Source organism: Pan troglodytes, chromosome 4 (genome assembly GCF_028858775.2).
Source record: "Pan troglodytes isolate AG18354 chromosome 4, NHGRI_mPanTro3-v2.0_pri, whole genome shotgun sequence".
NCBI lineage: Eukaryota > Metazoa > Chordata > Mammalia > Primates > Hominidae > Pan > Pan troglodytes.
Window position 1 is genome coordinate 11,316,272 of NC_072402.2, and position 19,167 is coordinate 11,335,438.

The 19,167-nt window shown below is 49.4% G+C and overlaps 1 protein-coding gene and 1 pseudogene across 1 annotated transcript in view; both read right to left on the reverse strand.

Moving 5' to 3' along the window:
* Positions 1–1,040: 1,040 nt before the first annotated feature.
* LOC129143924 (intersectin-1-like) lies at positions 1,041–13,468 on the reverse strand (annotated as a pseudogene).
* A 2,564-nt stretch (positions 13,469–16,032) lies between these two features.
* DAP (death associated protein) overlaps positions 16,033–19,167 on the reverse strand; it is a 102,822-nt gene continuing 99,687 nt past the window's right edge. The window contains exon 4 of the mRNA XM_024356551.3: positions 16,033–17,972. Coding sequence (XP_024212319.1) covers positions 17,859–17,972 — 114 coding nt within the window. The 3' untranslated portion in view covers positions 16,033–17,858. The remainder of the gene's footprint in view (positions 17,973–19,167) is intronic.

The following is a 19,167-nucleotide window of genomic DNA, read 5'->3' on the forward strand; positions in this document are numbered from 1 at the left end:
CAACCCTGCCCGCCTTGGCTGTGGGGCATGGGCATGTTATTTAATTTCCCATGCCCAGGGTCCTCATTTGTAAAGTGGGGATTGTAGGGTTTGCATAACAATTTAATTAAATGACAGAAATTCTACTCAGATCTTTAACGAGGCTGCTGCAGAGTTGGAGGCCACTAAAAGGTAGTTTCCTGCCTTCCTCTGTCCTGCTTCAAACTAAATAACAGATGGCTACAAAATCCAGGACCACCCAGGGTCATCTTCCAGAGGGCCAGTCACTGAGGCTGCAGGTGAGGGAGTTTTAACCCTCCCCCCAGCCCCTGTCTCCCACACCCACTGGCTCACTTTCCATCAGCTCTAAAAGTTTCTTGACTATCCAGGGGCCACAGCTGCGGCTGCCTGGGCTTTTCCATTCCTGAGACTAAAAGAATGTTCACAGCTGGAACCTGCACCAAACCCACCCAGTGACCCCAGATGAAAGCCCCCTGCACCCCATAGAGAGGCAGGAGCAGAAACAGGGCCTCCAGTCACTCCGTGCTCCAGGGTCCAGGGCCCAGCTGGGGTTTCCAGCTCCCCTGTTGGCACCTGTTCCCCTCTGCGTCTCTGGCAATGACTCATTCCCAGGGACAGAGCTACCTTCCTGGGGGATGAGCAGGAGCTGCAGGAAGCCAGAAGCGAGGCTGGAGGCAATGGTCCACCTCCTCACCCCTTGTGCCCAGGGGTCAGAAAAGTGACCTGCCACCAGCGGCCGCCTATTGGCGTGTGGGAGGTGGCTGTCCTCCCAAATGCTGCAGGACATTGCTGATTAGGCTGCTTCAATGTGGGCGTTGTTTGACTAGGGGCATATTAAATGGCAATGGAAACCAGCGAAATCAGCCCTCCAGGAGACAGCAACGCGGAAAGTACCTGCTCCATTAGGCTCAGCCTGGCTCTTCTCCCAGAAAAGCAGACTGGATGAAGGCACTGGGCCAGCTTAATGAAACCCAGCAGCAGTCCACGTATTCTTTTTTTTTTCGTTTATTTTATTAAAAAGCTAAAATATATATTTTAAAATAACTTTAAAACTATTGAAAGCACCTGTGCAAAGGTGGGGTAAAGTCAATTTGAGTAACTAGGAAAGCCACAAAAGGACCCACTGCCCTGTGTATTTTTGTAATTTTTGCTCCTATCTCTGCAAGTAATAACTCAAACATTGCAATCACATGCAACTAAGGTAAAATGAGGTAAACTGCTCTGCAGTGAGTTCTTCTACTCAGAAGGCAGTAGGTGAGCATGCTGGAAGTCACATGATCAAGGCTGCTTCTCCCATCATCCCTCTGGGCAGTGATATGGGATAGTGGGTCTCTTTGAGGACTTCCAAGCCTGAGGAGGGGATGGACAACATATGATTCATTGCTGGCTTGGGTCCATGTCTGGTCAGCTTCACATAATTGGATGGGAAGAGCCCCACTTGTCCATTGACTTCTCCTTTCCACCAGTCAGGGTCCTCCTTGTTGAGGATGTTGATGATCTGGCCCTTGTTGAAGGCCAGCTCATCATCATTCTGCGCGGTGTAGTCGTACATCCCAATCACCTGGCACACTGCCGCTAATGCCGTTGACTTAGGTGGCTCTGTTGGAGTGATTTTGCTCGTCCCAGGGCTTAGAAGCTTTACATAATTAGCTGGGAACCAGCCTATCTGGCGCTTTTTCCCACGTGCTTGCAGCTCTCCTTCCCACCATCCACCTGGGTTCTTTTTTCAGATCAAAATCAGCTGACCAGGGGCGAGAGTGAGCTGCTCGGGGCCAGTGGCGGTGTATGAGGAAATAACCTGGGCAATTTCAGGTTTTTTTCCTAAACTCCCTGATTTCCCCAGCAGTTCCAGAGCCCTCTGAATCTTTAAGCCTCACATAGTTAGAAGGGAAGACTCCGGCCTTGTCGCCCACTGTTCCTGTTCACCGGTCACCATCTTCTTGGTAACCAAAATCACATCTCCTTGCTGAAAGGTTAAATCTCCTTGCTCAGAACTCTGGTAAGTGTACATGGCAATAAATTCTTCTCCCGAAACGACTGGCTTAGCAGTCCACGTATTCTAGGCTGTGTGAGAAGGGGGCTTCAGGGGCAGAGACGGGGTTCCACCCCTGGCTACACAGTTTCTGCAGCCTTGGATGTATACTCTCTGTGCGACTCTGACAGTGTTTGTTACGTCCTAGAGAAGAGCAAACTTCTGAATTCGCTGCACACCTTGCCTGGGCCAGTCCTAGACAGAACGATGCTGGGGGCCACTCTGAGCACAGACTCTGTGCCCATCACCTTGACTGAGAGTCCTCCGGGGTTCTCCACCTCTTCTCTGCCTCCACACCCTCCCCGTGATCAGGAACGGTTCCCCAACCTCCCCCACCCCCCAGCAATTCTTGATGGAAGGTAGAGCAGCATCATACAGCCTGCAGTGGGGTGTGTTTTAAAGCAGGGGCCCCAACCCCCGGGCTAAGGCCTGGTGCTGGCCAAGGCCACACAGCAGGAGGTGAGTGGTGGGTGGGCGAGCGTTACCGCCTGGGCTCTGCCTCCTGTCAGATCAGCAGTGGCATTAGACTCTCATGGCAGCTTGAACCCTATTGTGAACTGCGCATGCGAGGGATCTAGGTCTCGCACACCTTATGAGAATCTAGTACCTGCCTGACGATCTGAGGGGGAACAGTTTCATTCTGAAACCATCTGCTGCCCCCTCTCCGGCCACCCATCCGACCCCAGTCATTGGAAAAATTGTCTTTCACAAAACCAGTTCCTGGTGCTGCAAAGGTTGGGGACTGCTGTTTAAAATCCTTCTGAATTCTCGCACCTTCCGTTACAGGTCTTCCTCCAGGAGAATCAGACCACAGCTCTTTGCCCCAGGCCCTGTGTGAGCCCCGGCTCTGGTGCGTGACCTTCCAGCAGGTGAAGAGATGCACTCGCTCCTTGTCCCTAGGGCCATGCTGTCATCATGGTCTGGAAGACCCCGTGGTGTCCTCAGTACCAGCAACAGCGTCCCAGACCATCTGGGCCCAAATCTTTCCAATCCTGGTAAGAATAGTCGGGAACCCCCAGGAGAAGCCCCCCGCTTCTCTCAGAGCCTAGAGTGAGGTGTGGCGAAGAGGCCTGGTCTGGGGCCCTCTGAGAGGAGGGGACCCCTCTGGGGTGGATGGTGTCCCAAATCTGCTCTCCCGCCATCCAGCCACTTGGAACTAGGAGAAAAGCTAGGGCGACAGGAAACGTGGGCCTTCTGTGAAACAATGGAGCCTCTCCTCTCGGCCCCTTCACCCTGCAGGTGGCACCCAACTGCAGCCCGTGCTGGCATCCTCAGGGCTAGAGCTCCAGCAAGCATGGCCTGCTGCTGCCTCTACAGACTGCAGAACACAGCCAATAGATGATTTCATTACGTCCAGGTTCTTTTCTCATCTCCAAGCGAGGAAAAATCATGCCGCTTTTGTAAAGAAATTATGGACACATGGGAAGCTTCAGAAAATCAGGGCTGAGAAAGGCATGTGACAACCTGCTTAGACACGGCCCACTGCCCCTGTATTTCTGACCAATGAAACAGTACGCAAGGGGGTCTTATTTGAGACTCCCTGCCCAGACCGAGCACAGAGAGTGGCATGCTCCTGACCCTCGGGCAGCAACTGCTCCCCCAAGAGAAGGGCCTTGGCCAGAGGCAGCTGCATAAAGAAATGGGGCTGAGGTGGCTACGGAGCCATTCGATGCCTGTGTCTGCATCTGTTTCCCAAAAAGGTTATGGGTGCACTAGGCACCCAGACTGTGAGGTTTCAGGAAATAGTTTCCAAGTCTGCCCTCACTTCTGACAGCAGCTGCAAGCTTGGAGGGTTCCCCAAGCTACCTCCCGCATTAAGAGTTTGCTAACAGGATTCACAGAACTCAGTGAAAGCTATTATACTCATTGAATACAGGGCAAGGGCACTGACAGAAATGAGCCAAAGGCAGAGAAGCATGGGGCGTCAGGGAGGGTCTGAAATGTGAAACTTCCCACTGTCCTAAGGATGTGTCACCCTCCTGAGATTGATGTGTGACAAATGCATGGAGAATTGTCAACCAAGGAAGCTTGCCAGAGCTTCAGTGTGCAGAATTTGTATTGGGGCCTCACTACATAAGCATGAAAGAATGATTGATTGATCACATGCGTAATTGAAATCAGGCACCAAGGCCACTGATATTGTGTAACTCAAAGCCACCATTGTTGGTCTTTCCTGCATGGCCAGCTCTTATCCTGAGACTGTCAGATGTGGCTGGCTCTATGCTAAGGTTCCATATGGCCAGCCTTTGCCACCAACAAAGACACTCCTATCAGGTATGCCATCAGTCACCTCCTAGAGCTGAGGGAAATGGCCAGAACCCCTCTGTGGGCAAGGCCACATTTTTTCCTATGTACCTGGCTCTGGGCTGCACTGGTAACAAATCCCATGAGGCCCACTGACATCCATGCAGACATACTTGATACTGGGTCTGATTGTATTCCAGGGTCATGCCGTGAGAACAGACACAGAGAAAATGGCAGAACCCGGCTTCCACAGCCAGTGATGCAGAGCTTACCAAACGAAGGTTAAAGAGGAGGTGAAGGATGAGTCAGTTACAACAGGCCCCACCCAAGGGGACAACTCCACCAACCCCCCTGCTGGGCACCCATGCTCCCTCTGGGGCCTCAGCCTTGACTTTTAGTCTCTGTATGTTTTCTTCCCTCCTTTGCCCCACACATCCTTGGAGATCTTTCTATTGTCCACAACTTGAATGCTGACTTAGCACAATTGAACCAGTAGTTGGCTAGGTGGGTTATATTCTGTTGCCCCAGTGTGCTCTGTCTTGAAAGTGGGTTCTACTCTATTTTTTTGGAGACAGAGTCTGGCTCTGTTGCTCAGGCTGGAGTGCAGTGATGGGGATATTGGCTCACTGCAGCCTCAACCTCCCAGGCTCAAGCGATCCTCCCATCTCAGCCACCCAGGTAGCTGGGACTACAGGTGTGTGCTACCATGCCTGGTTAGTTTTTGCATTTTTTGTAGAGATGGGGTTTCATCATGTTTCCCAGGCTGCTCTTGAATGTCTGGGCTTGGCTGATCTTCCCACCTTGGCCTCCCAAAGTGCTAGGATTACAGGTGTGAGCCACACGTCTGGTCGGCCTCTGCTCTTCTGAGCTCATGGTTTCACAGGGGAGCTACTGAAAGGTATTGAAGAGTAATGTCTCTTCCTTTGTTCAAGGTTCTGGAAAACCCATTCTGGCTTGGCCATTGTGAGCATATGTACCAGGTTAGGTTTACCTGCACATAACAGAAAACCCAGTAACCATCACTGTCACTGTCATTGTCATCATGATCATGATCATGGCCTATACTTATAAAAGTGCCTACCATAGTAGGACCCCAAGAGTTAGAGGAATAGTTAGGTCCTCTAATTGCAAGTCACGTAAACACGCCATAACATAGAGACCATTTCATGCTCGTTTTACAGATGGGGAAACAGATACAGAGAGGTCAAGTAACCTATCCAAGGTCTTGATGCTAGTGAGTGAAGGTGCTGAGATATAATCCAGGGTGTTCAGCCTCAAAATCTCTACTCCAAACTTTTCTGTTACAACCAAGAAAATAGTGGCTTAAATACTTAAGGGTTTGTGTCTCCATAAACAAAGTCCAGAGAGGCAGGCTGGGGCGATCATGGTGGGGCCACTGTCACCAGGGACCCAGGCTCCTTCTGTTCAGTTATCCTTGGAAGGGGCTGGTATTCCCTCATTGCCTCATGATCTGAAGTAGCTGCTGGAGGACAAGCCATCACACCTGTTTTCCAGGCAGGAGGAAGAAGTGAGGGGGAAAAACAGGCAAATCTTCTGGATGAGTCAGCTCCCTTTAAGATACCATCCTTTTATATAGCCTATTAACCAGAACTCAGTCATGAGTCACAATTACTGCTAGGTTGGAAAATGGAGCGGTAGAACTGGGCCAATTGCTGGCATGGATATAACGCGGCTCCAGTCCAAAGACAGAGGGGAGAATGGACACTGGGAAGCAACTTGGCAGCAAAGCCAAGAAAATCAGTTTCTTTATTGTGTTTTCTTTCCTGAAACGTCTCCTGGGGGGCAAGAGGGAAGAGGCCCCATCCTTTTCTCTGTCTGATTTTTGGAGCTCTTCATCATTCTAGACCTGCTTGCCCCATAGAACTTTCTCTTACAGTTCCCTGTTCCAGGGCCCCTGAAGACCAGCCCTGCAATGTGTGCATAGGGGGTCCTATTTGGTGCTGAGAGAGACAGGGTCTAGAGCATAGAGTTGGATTTCTGCACAGTGAAAGCAGGACTGAAGTCCAGTCTTTAAAGATTTCCTCCTTTTCATGATACGGCCCACTGTCATTGTCATTGTTATCACTGAAAATGATGACATCTCTTCAAGATTAATAGGTTTCAGACTGATAGTGTTACCATCCTGGGAACAGGACCTAGACACCTGTGAGGTTCCAATTATTGACCTAAACGGTTGACAATTGGAGGACCTAGCTGTTCCTCTAACTCTTGGGGTCCTACTTTCACCTGAATGATGGATTGATTGGTTCCATCAATCAAATGTGTGAAAATGACAGTGGAGCTTCCTGCTCTTTAAAAGTTGGTGGTAGAAATCATAGCTGTCATATTGATCTTAGCTTTGCCACCTACTAGCTATATGATTTAAGTATGTTATTTTACCACACTAAGCCTCAGTTTCCTTACCTGTAAAACAGCAATGACGAAAATGTCTACCAGTAGGATATGTGAGCATCTAGCACATAGTAAGTGTCCAATAAATGTGAGGAGGAGGATGATAATGATGATCATGATGGTGGTGATAGTGGTGGTGGTGATAGTGATGACAAATGATGGTGGTGGTAATGATGGTGATAATAGCAATGATGGTAATGATGGTGGTAATGATGGTGATAATGATGATGAAGGTGGTGATGGTGACAGTGATGATGATAATGGTAATGATGATGGTGATGGTAATTATGGTGATGGTGATGATGGTAATGATGATGGTGATGATGGCAATGATGATGATGAGGGTGATGATGGTGATGGTAGTTACGGTGATGGTGGTGATGATGGTGATGATGATGATGAGGGTGATGATAATGGTAATTATGGTAATGGTAATGACAATGATGGCAATGATGGTGATGATGGTGCTGGTGATGATGGTGGTGATGATGGTGATGGGGATCACGATGATGGTGATTTAGGACCAGAATCTCCTTCAGTGGCAAATCTGTCTACTTCAACACTTTTGTGATTAATGAAAGAAAAAGTATAACTCTGGCTAAATTTATATGGGTTAAACAAAGCATTAATTAATTAATAAATGCCCATTTGTCATTGTCTTATTATGTTCAGGTTAGTTAATTGTCCTTGAAGAAAATGCTGGTTTAGTGATCTAATGCTCTTTCTTAGACACTGCAATAGTGTTGCCCCTGAAAAGTAATAATCTTTTGGTTTTGTTATTGTTTCCCAGGATAACTTTCTTTGGGATCCTTTTGATGTACTAAGAGCATCTGTGAGGATAGCCGAATAACTATTAGGCTGAAAAAAATAGTATTAAGACAGGGAAAATACTTTAGCTGTGAAACTAAACAATACATATATGAAGTCCTTAGCATCATGTTAGGGCTGTTAAATATATGTGATGTGACATTACAGAGTAATTTGAGATGATTTCCTTAGTATGCATGATGGAAATGATTCATAATTACCCCAAATACCATTTCTTAGGTATTGTTTTTATGCATGTATTAATTATGGCTGTGGTTGTTTTTGTTTAGAGATGCTTTGTACTCCAGTTTGTCTTCTTAGGCACAGCCTTGCCTGTGATGGGGCAAGTCTCAGGATGTGGGTTTCTTGCATTGGCCACTGGTCCCACTGGGTGAGGATGGAGGTGTCATTGGTATAGAAGGTAGGGAATTTGTGATGAAACTTGCATCTTTTGAAAAGTTTTGTTTTGTACAGTGCTCTGAAATTTGTCTTTTATATATGCGTGACGCAATCTAGTTGCACATGTTGCAGCTAAAAGCGGAACCAACTAATTGAACATTTTCAGAGTCTGACGGAAATGGTGGGTGCTAGCATTCCTAGTCTATCGTCCAGTTAGTTTGGAGGCTTGGGTAAGTGCCAGGTAAGGTAAGAAATGACCACTTTCTCCCAGAACTCACATCTAGCCTTCACTCCTGTAATAGAAACAGGGATTTGTTGAGCGGCTGCGATAGGTAGGAATTCTGCTAGCAGACAGGGACACAGGACAAGGGCAAAGTCCCTGCCCTGAAGGAGATCTTTACCTACATGAGTTTCTTTTCATGCTGCTTTTCTGCAGACACACACATTTTCCTCTCAGCTATTTATCCCTTTGCCATGCACACTGATATCTGGGAGGTTAATCAGCTTGAGGGACACATGGTTCATTTCGGAAAGCAGCTGCAATTGTTTGCAAAGAGGTTTCTAGACCTGTTTTTGAGAATATTTAAATCGCTGAGCCAAAAGCCAGTGTGACTGTCCTTCCTGCCCTAGGTGAGTGTGCTGGGAAGCCACCGAGGACATTGATCTTGGCTCTTCTTTGTATCAGTGATTGAGAAAACAACCACTATGCTGGAGAGCCACTGAACGCTCTCCCTGAAGGCAAAGATTTGCTTTATCTAAAATTTTCCATTGCGTCCAGGAGCAAATCTGCATCACAGCAATTTACTATTTTCTGCTCCAGGAACTGGAAAACACAAACAAGCTTCAGCTACGTTAGCTGCTTCCACGAAACGTGCTGTCATCACTGAAACACATGTATTTTTTTTTTTTTCAGGATTCCAGGTTGAGGGAAATTTGCTTTTGATTGTTTAATTGCATTATTATAGATTTTTAGTGGCATCTCTGGCCTCCATCTACTAGCAACCTCCAGACAGTGTCAAATGTTCCCTGGGGGGGGCAACATCACCCCCAGGTGAAAATCATTGCCCTAGAAATAGTGAAGATCATTATTAGTCCTCTAAGCACATTCCATGTTCTCAGTACATCCCTATTTAAAGACTAACACAAGTGGGTTTCTGGTGACTTGCACAGGAAACTGAGTCCTTATGCTACAAAATGTTGGAGTCTTTCTTTTAAGTGACCCTTGGCAGTGCAGAATGCTGATGTCAAAATATAATCAAAAGCTCATTCCGGGCTTCTGGGTAGAGTTCCAAATCCTCCAGATTATATTAGTTCATTATAGCAGACCATGCTGGGGCTTTTCCAGTTGACAAATTAGATTTTTTTGAAAGCATGGCAGTTGGATTTATGAAAATATTTAGGATTAAAGGGGAGGATGAGGGAAACTAATTTTCTCTTGTCATGAATGCCCTTAATTGAATTTTAGAAACTGTTTGGAAGAGCAAGGTGAATGCTAGACAGAAGGTTGTAAAGATGTGCAGATAGGTCCAAGTAAAAACACATCCGAGATGCTTTAAGGACCCAGAGAAAAATCAGCCACAATGAACACTTACTTTAGCTAATTTTATGTGTCAACTCGGCTGGGTCATGATGCCCAGATATGTGGTTAAACATTATCCTACATGTTTCTGTAAGGATGTTTTGGGATGAGATTAACATTTAAATCAGTAGACTTTCTGAGTCAAGTGGACTGTCCTCCATTATGTGGGTGGGCCACATCCAATCAGTTGAAGGCTTGAATAGAACAGAAGACTGACCTTCCCTGAGCAAGAGGGATTCTGCCAGCAGACAGCTTTCAGACTTGAACAGCAGCACCAGCTCTTCCTGGGCCTCCAGCTTCCTGCCATCCCTGCAGATATGGGATTTGCTAGGCTCCATATTCTCATGAGCCAATTCCTTAAAATAAGTCTCTTCCTATATGAGTGCATGTGTGTGTACACACGGATAAACATGTACACACACACACACACACCCTACTGGTTCTGGAGGACCTGGCGAATACAACTGTGATGAGGATGTCTCAAGTTCGCAAAGCCTCATGGTTCGCCACCACCAACCACTCCCTCCCTCCCTCCCCGTTCTTCAGGCGCATATGGCTGCAGGCGCCTCCTGGGAGGGTTACAAAATGCCTGTTTTTTTGTTTTGTTTTGTTTTGTTTTTGTTTTTATACTGCAGAGGCCAGCAGGATGCCAAGTCTTATGGAAAAAGTTTACTTTCGAATTTGTAAAAAGAAGCATTTAACCAGCACAGCAGCTGTGAAGACAAGAAAAGCTGCAGAACAGCAGAATAGCATGGGCTGCCGAGGCAGAGGCAGATGCTTTAACAATAACCAGTGAATGACAAACCCACTGGGTCTGGCCCTATCTCCCCATGGCTCTGCTCTCTCGCCCCCAATCCCTGCCCTTTCTCAGGCTGCCTGCGTGGCGCTCATCCAGGCCTGGGTGTGCCCTCTGCTTGGCTGGTGGTCATTCCACGGTCTCCTTGGCCAGGTTCCTGTCCAAGCCATGGGCACATCACACCCTGTAGCTTCACTTCCTGATACACACACGGGGGTTCACCTGGTGCCCAAACCTAGTAAGTGGCAGGAGGCACCTGAACCTGAGCCCTGCCTGAGCTTCTGGGTTCTGCGGTCCAGGCACTGGCTCCATCAGGGGCCGGTTCTAGTTTGAAGAACTGGAGCTAAGGAGGTTCTTTGAAATGGTGTCGAGGTGGCAGAACTCCAGGACACATTTGAATAGGGTCCCTGTTCTCCTTCCTCCCTGGACCCAGAAAGGAAATGTCCCAGGGATTCTCTCCCTCCAGGAGGGGTCTGCGGAGAGAGGGGGTGGCCCCAGGGACCTAGCCTCTGGGTCAGGGCGGAGCAACAGGGATGTCCCAGGGGCACATTGCAGGCGCAGGGAGGGGCTGCTTGCTTCTCGGGTGGTCGCAGGGGAGAGCTCAGGGCTTGTGGTCCATGGGGCAGCAGATGAATGAGTCAGGGGCACTGGAAAACAATGTGCTCCTCTTGGTAACCCCTCCAGTCTTGGATCATTCCAGTAACACTTGTAAATGTTATGAAGAAATTTATCAGCGAAAACATTCAAGGCGCTGTGCTTTGTGCTGGGGCCACCTGAGTCCAGAGACTGCGGTGGATGGCATGCGGGAACCAGAGGCATGCACGCGCCGCTGACCTCTGGGTGACAGGTAGCCCCTGGAGGGTCCTTAGGGCCCAGCACCCTCCTGCCCATCCCTGCTCTGCCAACACTCACCTGGGCCCCTGGCCTCCTCTCCATCTCCTCATTGTTTCTGAACACAGTCTTGATTGGCATTGATCCAACCATTCCTTTCTGGAATCTTCTTGCCAACTGCAAATCTCTGTACCCCTCTAGCACCCTTTGTCCATACTGGGACCCCTGTCCTCATGATCCCAGTCACGCCTCTCATTTACTGAGCATCTGTATTAACCATGAGGTTAGCGTGTATGACTTCTTTTCATGCTCACAAAACTGAGAATGCAGAGGTGCAATTGGGTAGGTGGAGACTGGGGTCCAGAGACGCTGATGGAGGAGTCTCTTGCTCTAGCAGGGCTGAAGTTTGAGCCTGGGCAGGGGTGACTCTAGAGCCTGTGCTTGCCCCGGTGCAGTGCCATCCCCCCTCTCCCTTCCTCAAGCCTGCCATTCACCATCTGGCCTTTACCACACATAGGTGCTCACGACCCTGTCTTCCCTGGCTCTGCACAGCAGAGGACAGCTTGTCCCCTACACTGTGTCCCTAATCCAGGGGCAGCAGCTAAGCAGAGCTTCTTGCTCCCTGTGGGGGTTTTTAGGTCACCATTTGTCCTCCTTACAGGTCTCCTTTCTCCGTGTTTTATGCCTTCTGTTTAAGCTCAGCCTTTCCCGGTCCTTACTGCTATCATCTAATCACCCCTGGGATGTGCTGCTTCCCTGAGGATTTCAGTATCAGTTTCATAGTCTCTGGGGTCTCAGCATCCACACTGACCCTTCCAGGTTTTCTCATTTCCTCGACTTTCCTCAAATGGCTCCTTGCCATCCTGCTGACTAGCTCCCCTGAGTTTCTCTGACTGCCAGTCTCTCTTGCCTCCTTCAGACCCCCGAGCTGCCCTTTCCATGATATCTGTCCCTTCTGGGCTAGCAGGTGATAACGTTTGTTTGGTAATTGAACATAAGCCTTTACGGTGACACTGCCTGCGTGCAAGTCCCAAGTCTTCCAAGCCTCAGTTTCCTCATCTTGTAAATGGGTATGACAATATGGGGATCCATCTCCTGGAGCAGATGGTGCGCGTCTATGGCTCGGACAGTAACGCACGCCTGCACAGAAGGAGCACCTGGTGTGAGTCAGCCATCCCTGTCCCCTGGGCTGGGTCCCGGGCTCAGTGATTCTGGGCACTGTGGGAAGCGCTCTTGATCCTTCGGCCCATGGCCATGCTCTGGCCCCGTGTTAATCCCCACACTTCACTGCAGGCAGCCTCTACCTCTTCCAAACTCCCCTGGTCATGGCTAGAGAAAGTCCTAAGACTGGATGCATCACTTCCACTACAGATCCACTCTCCTGTCTCAGCTCAGTCTTTCCAGGCTCAGTCATCTTTCGAATCATCCGTTAGTGGCCTTGCATCTCAAACAACCTGATCTTCTCAGCGCCCTATTCTGCAGAAGCTTTCTCATAGGTTTGTTGAGAAGGCTGGCTGTACATCTGTAGTGGGTGCTCTCTGCTGTCCTCTTCCCAACCTCAGTGTGACTTTCCTGCGTCCACATTGACTTCTGTCCCTCTCGCCTCCCCTCAAGGGTGACCTTCCTGCTCTGGCTCATGAATTCACCCTCTGTGGGGCCCCAGGACCTCTGCTGTCAATGAACATCATGCAGTTGTTCTCTTTCTTATGCCTTAAATCACTCTGGGGCCTTTCCCCACAACCATGTCCAAGTCTCCCTGTAGCTCAGGCTAAAAACAACTTTTCTTCTTCAAACCTACCCTCCCCTCCAGTGAAGGTCTTACCTATAGGTTCCCATTATAGGCAAACTTTTCCATTCCTAATTTTGCGAAATCTGGCTTCCATCTCTCCACTTACCAGAAGCCCCTGCTCTAGGGTCACAGGGTGATGGAATGCAGTCACCTGTCTGCAGCTCCCTGTGTCCCATCTGCCAGAGCCCCTGGCACTCATGACCTTGTGTGTGCTGGTGTGCCTCTCCAACTTTCCCTCACCTGGCACCTCTGCACTCACGCCTTCAGTGTGTCTCCATGGCCTCTCCGTCACTGAGTCCCTGCCTTTATCAGCATCTCCAAGCAGATGGATCCCAGATGTCTCTCCAGCCCTGGCATCCCTCCAAGCAGTGGTCTCACCTTGTCAAAGCCCTGCACAGTAGCTCTGCTTGGAGGCCACGTGGGCACACTGGAGTCTGCCCAGAATGGTCTCTTGCTTCCCACGTTAATTCCTCCTCCATTCACGCTGGCTTTTCTTAACACCTTCGCCAACATCCTGGCCATCCAGTCTTGAAACCGCAGCATGCTCTTGACCCCCTTGCCCTTCACATCAAACCACATTCTGTGTTTTCTGTTATTTAGTCCCTAGACCATGGCAGGGTGAGGTGTGATGTGTTGTGGGATCAGAATGATCTGGATTCAAGCCTCAGCTCTGCCATTTGCTAACAGTGACTTTTAAAAGAAACATCTTTATTGAGATGTATTTCCCATACCACACAATTCGCCTGAAGTGTATAATTCAATGGCTTTTAAAAAGCATATTCAAGGTTATGTGCAAGTATTAACATGGTTGATTTTAGAATATTTTCATCACCTCAAGAAGAGACTCTGTACCCTTTGGCCATCACTTCCCTACTCTCCCTGCCCCCCACCAGCCCTAAGCAAGCACTGTCTCTACAGATTTCTCTGTTGTGGACATTTCATATGAATGGCATCACAGAAGTAATCTTTGGTGACTGGCTTCTTTCATTTAGCATGATGTTTTCAAAGTTCATCCATGTTGTAGTGTGTATCAGTCCTTCATTCCTTTTCATGGCTGAGTAGTACTCCACTATGTGGCTATACATTTTGTTCATTCATTCTTCAGTGGATGGACATTTGTGTTGTTTCTTCCTTTTGGCTATTATGAATAATGCTGCTATAATCATTTGTTTACAAATTTTTGCATGGACATGTTTCATTTTTATTGGGTGTATATACCTAGGAGTGGATTGCTGGGTCATATAACTCTATGTTTAATTGTTTGAGGAACTGTTTTCTCACTTGAGAAACTGTTTTTCTGTTTTTTCACTTGGGACTGTTTTCCCAAGTGGCTGCACCATTTTGCACTCCCAACAGCATTGTACGAGTTCCAATTTCTCTGCATTCCTGTCAGTACCCTTGTGCCATAGACTTTTTGGTTCTAGCCATCTTGGTGAAGTGGTATTTCATTGTGGCTTTGATCTGCATCTCCCTGGTGACGGAAGACGTTGAGCATCTTTTGATGTGCTTATTGGCCAACTGCTAACAGTGACTTTGACACTGGATGCTGAACTTCAGTCTTTCCTCCTGTAAAATGGTACAACCACCATCCATGGAGCACAGTGGCAACACCGCGACTCTCTGGGCTAAGGACACATGCGACAGCAAGTAATCCCACAGCCACTGGACCCAGGGACAGGCAGCCTCTGCAGCCAAGGGTCCTGTCCCTTCATGTCTCTGCTTCCAGTCTTTTCTCTGTATGTCCTGCAGCCAGGCTTGGGCTGCTGCACGGCTAGAGATGCTTTATCATGAAACCTGCAGCAGGTGAAGGTTCTCCCAGCAAAGTTTTTGCAGAAAAGTGATGCACTAAGTGAACTGTTCTTCAAATGGTGTGAGCTGGGAGTGAGGTTTCTGGCTTTTCAGCACATGGGTGATGTTCTTGGGTGAACGATGTTTCCCCAAAAGATATGTGGAAGTCCTAAATCTCAGTGCCTCTGAATGTAACCTTAATTGGAAACAGAGTCTCTGCAGGTGTAATTAGTGAAGGCGAGGTCATAGTGGAATAGGGTGGGCATTCATCTAATGACTGGTATCCTCAGAAAACAAGAAAGATTTGGAGACAGACACACAGACAGGGGATGGCCATATGACAGCGGAGTCAGAGACCAGAGTGATGCTGCCCACAAGCCAAGGAACGCCAAGGATGGCCACAGCCGCCAGGAGCTGGGTGAGGCCAGGAACTCCCACTGAGTCTGCGGAGGGCGTGTGGCCTGGCCAACACACTGATTTCAAACCTCTCCCGAACTGTGAGAGAATACATTCCTGTTGTTTTAAGCCACCCAGTTTGTGGCTTCATTTGTGGCTTTGTTAAGGCAGCAATAGAAAACTGACACAGGATAATGATGTTCAGGAATGATGTGGAGAGCCCTGGGGGTGGTTCTGTTCCATGCTTGTTGGATGCTTGGCATTTCTGGCCACCACAATGTATTTACTGAGAATGGACTCTCTGCCCAGTGACAGAAAATGAGTATGGCCCTGGTTCCTGTCCTCAGCTTAGCATGGGAGACAGGAGGCAGGAATACAAGCAGCAGCTTCAGAGGCAACACCAGGCAAGGCCAGGGTTGTTGGAGGCGTGGGCTCCAGCCACTCCCAAGCCGGGGCTCTGAATGTGGCCCCTGGTGCTCTCTCTGGTACTCCCTGACAAATATGGCCCTGGGTGAGAAAACCTTAGGCCCCTCCCACTCAAATTCCGATTTGATTCTGGATTGCCAGTGTAATAGTTGTGATTATTTTCTCACAAGGGTTACAGGAGACCTTCTGATTAAGGCAAACGTCTTGTACATCAAAAGCTGCTCACTGTCACCCCTGGGCTTACTATTCATCATTCTCTCTTAAATCTGTTCCCAAAGGGCCTACCTGGCACGGGCCAGCTGCTGGGCCCAAGTAATATGTTTTAATCAATGGTATTAAGCTTTTTCCATGTTCTGACATTTTAAGTAGATAATTAGACTCCAGTCACCAGGTGTCCAACAGTTCTACTTTTCTATCTGGAAAATAAGTTTTGAAAATACCTATCATGTACACGTTTGTATTTCTACTGAAACCATCTGGCAACCCTGGTAAAATGTAAAAGGGAATCTCTGATCTATAAGAAAAAACAAAGCTGGAGAGAAATGCAGGAGCTTTATTATAAATCATTAATATTCTTGAAGTTAACAACTGATAAACTCATTTAGGCAAACATTTTGGATTTAATGATCTAAAGCTCACAGATGCATGCCACATCTAGCTAAAAGTACATAAAAAGCGCACCTCTGGAAATAACAGCCCTCCCTCCGGCTGAAGTCTGCGAAGCATTAAGGATGCTTCTGGATTTCTGCAGTGGCAGGGCAGGGGTCTGCACAGGCCTGACCTGGTGTTGCTGGAGTGCGGCATCCCCTCCTGGGTGCTGCTCCAAAAGGCAGGCTGGGAGGTGCTTGCTGGGGTGTTCCATGGCAGCGCTGCCGACCAAGTCTGGGTCTCTAAAAGCCACCCTCAGTTTATACCAACTGATCAGGAAATAGGTGGTGACAGGGCCTTGAAGGGTACATGCCGGCTTCCCTTAAGTTGATTAGATGGGAAACCAAACACCGTCTTTCAAGTGTGAGGCTGTGCCATGCTCCCTCAGGGAGGAGGGGCGCTGGGTCTGACCAGGTCTGCCTCTGCCCTCACCAGCTGGCAGACGTGAACTGGAGAACAGCACCAGAAAGGCTGGTGGTTGGCAGCTGCTCATGACACAGTTGCTGACCTGCAGCAGATCGGCTGTGGGTGAGCAGGACAGTCAGGCCCTCCACAAGCACTGTTCTGGAGTTTCGTCTGACTAGGTGAACCCTCTGGCTTTTCGAAGACGCAGGGTACCCTACTGCCACCAGCCAGTGAGCAGACTAGGACATCTCTAGACAGGAAACTCATCTAAAAATCAGAGGACAACCTGATGCACCCAAGTGACAATGGACCCAGGCAGCTGTGCACACCGGGTGGGAGGCGTTTGGAACAGTTAGACTCATCAGTGGATAGGTTTTTCTAGCACAAATGGAATGTGGTGTCTCATGTCCCTAGGGAGACAAAGGGCAGGTTTCTTATCTGGTCTTTCCAAGCTTTCAACTCTCTGGCTCAAGTGTCCCAGAATGAACTAGAAGTCTATTCCTCCACCCTGGTCCGTGGTCACTTCCAGAACTCTGAAGTGGCTCAGGAGGTGACTCCTGAAAGGCAGCCCTTGCTTGATCTCCTGGTGGAGCCTGTCTGGGCTGAGGCGATGCTGGGCTTGCCGTGCCGAGATCTCATGCCAGAAGTCCTCCCTCGGAGCTACCTGTCTCCAGCCTCATTCTTTGGCATGTTGACTTCTGGAATTCAGGGGCTATTTCTAAGATGCATGCTTTTTCGGCTTTTCACATGGGTGCCTCATCAGCCTGCACAGGATTCCCCCATCTCACGAGAGAGGGAAATTTGGCATTGCTGTTGCCTGCCTCTAAGGTCCTTTCTGAGGGGCCGGCCAAACTCATTCCCTTAGTTCTTACTCTCCCACAGGTGTTAAGATTTTATTGGCCCATACTAAAAAGCATGTAATGACTGAGGTTTTCTCCTAACCTTAATCTCATCTTCTCAAATGTGTGCCTTCTTGTTTTGAAGACCATAGACAAGGACGTCAGGTGACTGCTGAAACAGAACTAAAGCTAAAGTTTTTCTCGGATCTTGGCAAATTCTGCTAATGGCACCTCTAGGGGCACAATGATCCTCAAATGACATCCAACCGGACTCCCCATAAACAAGGTTTGGGCTGGAGCTGTTTCTAGTTTTAAATACGGAAATGTAAGGCAAAGGACAGAGCACTTGGTTTTGCCTTAGATTTCCCAGCAGAGTAGGATTTGGGAGAAACTGCTGGTTCTCTCTGTCGGGGAAATACCAAGTGCAGCAGAGCCGGGGCTGCGGGGCAGGCTGGTGGACTCCAGGCTCACTTGCGTGGCTGCTGGATGTGCTGGGTTCTTGGGGAAGGATGCTTGTCCATGGAGGCATGCGGCTTCTGGTGAGCCACCTGCGCAGCTGCCGGGGGGAAATCTTTGTCACCCTGTCAGGAAACACGGAAAGCTCAGGTTAATCAATAAGGAAGCATGGGGTTTGTGGGTGAGGAAGCCCCAGGCCAGAGCCCACCAGCGTCCCTGCAGGAAGGATAGCAATTCTGTGTGAGGAAGCCTCAGGCCAGCATCCACCAGCGTCCCTGTAGGAAGCATGGGGTTTGTATGTGAGGAAGCCCCAGGCCAGCGCCCACCAGCGTCGCTGTAGGAAGCATGGGGTTTGTGGGTGAGGAACCCCCAGACCAGCGCCGACGAGCGTCCCTGCAGGAAGCATGGGGTTTGTATGTGAGGAACCCCCAGGCAAGCATCCACCAGCGTCCCTGCAGGAAGCATGGGCTTTGTATGTGAGGAAGCCCAAGGCCAGCGCCCAGCAGCGTCCCTGCAGGAAGCATAGCGGTTGCAAGTGAGGAAGCCCCAAGCCAGCGCCCACCAGGGTCCCTGTAGGAAGCATGGCGGTTGTATATGAGGAACCTCCAGGCCACTGCCCACCAGCGTCCCTGCAGGAAGCATGGTGTTTGTGGGTGAGGAAGCCCCAGGCCAGAGCCCACCAGCGTCCCTGCAGGAAGCATGGGTTTTGTTTGTGAGGAACCCCCAGGCCAGTATCCACCAGCGTGCCTGTAGGAAGCATGGCTGTTGTATGTGAGGAAGGTCCAGGCCAGCACCCAACAGCGTCCCTGCAGGAAGCATGGTGTTTGTATGTGAGGAAGCCCCAGACCAGCGCCTACCAGCGTCCCTGCAGGAAGCATGGTGTTGGTATGTGAGGAAACCCCAGGCCAGGGCCCACCAGCGTCCCTGCAGGAAGCATGGGGTTTGTACGTGAGGAAGCCCCAGGCCAGCGCCCACCAGCGTCCCTGCAGGAAGCATGGGGTTTGTATGTGAGGAAGCCCCAGGCCAGCGCCCACCAGCGTTGCTGTAGGAAGCATGGGGTTTGTGGGTAAGGAAGCCACAGACCAGTGCCCACCAGCATCCCTGCAAGAAGCATGGGGTTTGAATGTGAGGAAGTCCCAGGCCAGGGTCCAACAGGGTCCCTGCAGGAAGCATGGGGTTTGTATGTGAGGAACCCCCAGGCAAGCATCCACCAGCGTTCCTGCAGGAAGCATGGCGGTTGTATGTGAGAAAGCCCCAGGCCAGCGCCCAGCAGCGTCCCTGCAGGAAGCATAGCGGTTGTAAGTGAGGAAGCCCCAAGCC